The sequence below is a fragment of the Mchenga conophoros genome, linkage group LG12, assembly GCF_057382185.1.
Source record: "Mchenga conophoros isolate Kocher_MC1m ecotype Shallow Benthic linkage group LG12, M_conophoros_male_GT1.1, whole genome shotgun sequence".
In the NCBI taxonomy this organism is placed as follows: Eukaryota; Metazoa; Chordata; class Actinopteri; order Cichliformes; family Cichlidae; genus Mchenga; species Mchenga conophoros.
The window spans coordinates 11,904,103-11,908,517 of record NC_140537.1 but is presented as its reverse complement, the minus strand read 5'-3'; the positions used below and the strand labels follow the sequence as shown (position 1 = coordinate 11,908,517).

The 4,415-nt window shown below is 43.9% G+C and overlaps 1 protein-coding gene across 2 annotated transcripts; it reads right to left on the bottom strand.

Annotated features, from left to right (window-relative positions):
- Positions 1 to 514: 514 nt before the first annotated feature.
- lrrtm4l2 (leucine rich repeat transmembrane neuronal 4 like 2) lies at positions 515 to 3,894 on the bottom strand. Of its 2 annotated transcripts, none has more exons than XM_085293701.1 (2): positions 3,653 to 3,894; positions 515 to 3,150 (listed from the first exon to the last, which is right to left on the bottom strand). In XM_085293701.1, the coding sequence occupies exons 1-2, from the start codon at positions 3,654 to 3,656 to the stop codon at positions 1,547 to 1,549; spliced, it is 1,608 nt and encodes a 535-aa protein (XP_085149827.1). In that variant the 5' UTR covers positions 3,657 to 3,894; the 3' UTR covers positions 515 to 1,546. The 2 variants fall into 2 exon arrangements, with proteins under 2 accessions (XP_085149827.1, XP_085149828.1); XM_085293702.1 differs by having other exon boundaries at positions 515 to 3,106.
- Between the last annotated feature and the right edge of the window lie 521 nt (positions 3,895 to 4,415).

The following is a 4,415-nucleotide window of genomic DNA, read 5'->3' as shown; positions in this document are numbered from 1 at the left end:
CCTCAGTGGCCTGCCTCTATTCTGTCCTTCCTTTCACTGCACCAGAGCTGTATTTTCAAACTGACAGTGAATACATGGTTATATAAAGCAGAGATTCTTAATCTCTTTCTGGTTTCAGGGACCAAAAATGTCTCTTTGTCTCAAAGAATGGCATCGCCTACTTGGGCTCCACTTAAACCAAACCTTTCCGCAGTAAAACAGAGTATAATACTCCTCTCCTCTTTTTTTTTTAAAACAAGATCAGCTATATCCCAGGGACTGACACGGTCCCCCTACCCTCTGTTTGAGGTGTTAACCCAGATACAATCAATGCTGTAGTGCCGGGAGAGGGTGTAAGAGAAGACAGCAGGAAAACGAGACACGTGGAAATATGTCAGCTCCCCCTCGCGTGCAGCTGCAAATCCAATGAGATGTGAAACATCCACATCACAATGCATGGATTTCAAGAGATTTTTTTTTCGCCATGCGCCGCGTCAGATGTCAGCGTTCTCATCACACACACATTTTCTTCTCTCTTTTTTTTCATCAGTTGTCAGTGTTTCTTTTAATTATACAGTCACATAGAATTCCTAGTATCCACATTATTACGTCTTTACACAAACAGTCCATACAATGACAGCGGTAATCAATACAAAATATGTTGAAAGTCAACATTGTTACTTCTTAACACACACACACAAGGCCTTCTGTTGGACCTGACAGATTTGTACAGCTTGGAAAACGTCAGTCCTGAGATTCAGACTCATGGGTATTTAAATACTGTTCATCTGTGTGGCTTTTCTCACAGCAAACCAAATTGCACACATATTTTTTCTCTTTTTTTCTGTAGTCAGGACGGATCCTTTTACAGGAGAAAGAAACATCTAAAGTAAAGAGAACGGCCTCATGCATATGATCTCAGGACAAGATTGTTCTCTGTGATTGCCCCCCACCCTCGTCCATTTTTATGGTAGTGCTACTGCTATACTGTGGGGCCCAATGCAAAAATAATTTAACTGGACAAAAACTATCTGTGAGAATAAGGTGCAGTCCTATTAGTTCATCCCCATAGTACACTCATATACACACATACACTCAAAGGTACTGACATTTATCCAAAATGCTTTACAAGCTATATAATAGTAATAAATAAAAAAACAAAAACAAAACAGTTGCAAGTAAAAAGTGGCTTTGTTGGCTCGTATGTTCTATGGCAATATACTCTGACTAAGAATAAGGTCAGTCTCTCTGTGGAGCTGACTTTCGCGTTAGCAAAGATCCAGTCTTTTTGTAAGGTCAGACACAGCTAACCCGACTGACCCTGCCACTGTTCTTGTGTCAGTCAGGGCGATAATTAACTCTCCAAATATATTTCTCCATTCCAATCTTCTTTTCTCTGCATATAATTATATTGTACTATGCCCCCCAGTATTTTATTCACTGCTGCAGAATCTATCATCTCATATTAGAGATAAAAACCACTTAATCTTTTTTTTTGGAGGGGAAACAAAGCCTATCTACCTCTGCTTAGCAATTGCACTTTATATCTCGTGTTTTAGTGGGCAGCTCAGACCTCGCATTCTATTGATCCTGATATAGTGCACGTGCACGGCCTTGGCTCGTTCACCAAGGAGTCCATTGTCTCCGAGTTTGAGTGGTAGCTCAGATAGTACTCTTGCAACTGAGAGTTAAGGTCCTGTTCCTGCTTGCGGGCCTTTTTTCTGCGCTTATGGTTGACTGAGTGCTGCTGCAGCTGCCTCATGGTGTTGGGGTAGCGCCTCCACGAGACATAAATAACCAGCAGAATCAATGACACTGACAAGAACAGGGCTACGCTGCCCGCAATGATTTTATGGAAAGCCATATGTTCAAACTGTAGCTCAGGGATAAATGATGTAGGTGTTTCGGGGGAATTGTGAACTGTAGAGCTCATAGTTATGGACTCTGTTGTCTCTCTGTCTGTCCTGCCAGGCTGGTCAGGTGAAGCAGTGGATGTCTGTGCAGCCAGGTCTGTAACATCAGAGGGAGACGGGGGAGCTGTGATGTTCACAATTTCAGCTGAACCCCTAATGATGAAAGTGGTCGAGAACACATTTAACATGTCTATGCATACTGAGTGGTTTCTCACTACGTCCACCACTCTTTCGCCCTGCACAGACTTGGGACTGCTGCATATCATGCTGATTTCTTTGGAGTCTTTGAAGGTTCTCAGCCATGTCATGAGAGGGCAGATGCTGGGGCTGCAGTCCCAGGCGTTACCTGCCAGGCTGATGGTGGTCAGCGAAGTCCATGCTGCCACAGCCTCCACAGGCACGCTACTCAGCTTGTTTGATTCGAGGTTCAGTATCTGTAAGTTTGGCATGCACTGGAAAACAGCGGGATCCAAGATTTGGATTTCATTCCCCGAGAGGTCCAGTTTCTGAAGTTTCTGCCAAGTCCACGGCACACCTTGATTGATGAATCGTATGCGGTTCCATTGCAAATAAAGAGCCTGGAGGTTGCTGAGGCGTGGGAAAATAAAGAAATTAATCCTGGTAAATTGATTGTGCTCTAAATGAAGTTCCCTCAACTTGAACAGCCCCAAAAACGCGGTGCGGGTGAGGCTCCGCAAGCGGTTATAACCCAGGTCGAGGAACTCCAGGCTGCGGCAATCCAAAAAAGTACGAACGAGGATCTGTTTCAGTCCATTGGACCTGAAGTGGAGATTCTGTAGCTTGCGCAGCCCGTAGAAATGTCCGGGATGGAGAGACTGCAGCTGATTATAGGATAAGTCCAGATTCCTCAGGTTTGGTATGGCACTGAATGTGTTGTTGTGCAGATGGGATATTTTGTTTGAGCTCAGGATCAGTTCTTTCAGCCTGCGCACCCCGTGGAAAGCTAAAGCATCTATGGCATTGATTGAGTTGTGGTCCAAGTAAAGCCACACAAGCTGACCAAGATGAGCGAAGTGGTACGGCAGCAGAACCTGCAGGTTGTTGTAACGCAGAGACAGACCTTGGCATCCCGTGGTGATGTTTTCTGGAACGTCGTGGAAGATGCCCGACTCACAATAAACGATCTTTCCCTCGCAGCGACAACTCACGGGGCACATCCTCTCCCCCTTGCTGAGCAGCAGCAAAACGGCTGCCTGCAGAAGAAGACATGATAACCGCCAGTCCAACATCACAGAACCTGTTGGGGGTAGAGTGGAGCACAAGCAATCAAAGAGATGACATGGTTTAAGAAAATGCCTGCTCAAGGACGCTCAAATAAGTAAAGGCAAAGAATTCATCCTTCAAACAGGAGATCATGGAGAGAGGAGCAGCTTGAGGTCTGATGTCTCAGACTCCAGACCTGCTTCATGAAGAATTGATAACAGTCTGACGTCAGCTATTTTTAAGGTATGCATATGTGATCATATTCACATAAAGAGAAAAGCAAATAACAGTAATTATTATTAGCTTTTCAAAGACCAGACACGTAAAATCCTCCTCCATCATTAGGTAATAATTAAATAAATAAATAAATAAATAAATAAATAAAAGCAAAATTCAGTTTAGGAACTAAACAGAAATAATAATAATTAATAATAATGATCTGCCATTAAAAACTGATCACTGCCGTCGTCTTGGCTACGAGGAGCCTCAGGAGGGAGAAACTGTGTCACTAAATTGTGAGGAACATAATGACTTACCCATGGTTACCGAGGGAAGGAGTAATCCTCTAGGGGGGGTTAAAAAAAAGAACGATAAGAGACGCGTTAAACTGCTCTCAGTCGCAGTTTATGCGGCTTCAGAGTTGCACATTGAGCATGACTTGAGCAGCAGAAGCAAGTTTTCCGTAGCGGTCCAAACCCCCTGATCCCTGCATGCCGCTCAGAAATAGGACGCCTTCACACCTGGGTCGTACTTGGAGTCGCCACTATAGTCCAGTCGGCTGTGTGCGCAATTACCCATTTGAGCGCCAACAGACTGATGCACAATCCTCCACTCTGTGCTCTCTCTCTCCCCCCCCCTCTCTCTCCCCTCAGAGGCGTAGGCGTCTCCAAACACACATACAGTATATAAACTCACCTCCAGCCACGCATGCCTAAACCAGCTATTAATTAATGAATTAATTAAAGCAAAGTATTAGTATTTTTTATCTATTAATTGCTCGTATTTTTTTTTAACCTGGGTTGAATTAAAAGCTACCTAAAATTAATTCTAAAAATTAGCTTTGAAACCAAGCTTCGCATTTTTTTTAATTTTAGGTATTTTATTTGTATTTATTTATAGTAAGATTTCACCTCGTTTACTTGCACCGGTGTCCTGAGGAGTGCCGAACATGATGATGACAGAGATAACAAACGGGGGCGGGGGTGCGGGTAATCAAAACAACAAACTCTGGGCTGGTGGTGGAGGTGGGGGGCTGTGATCCACATCCACCATTCATTCAGCACTTGCAATCATTCATTC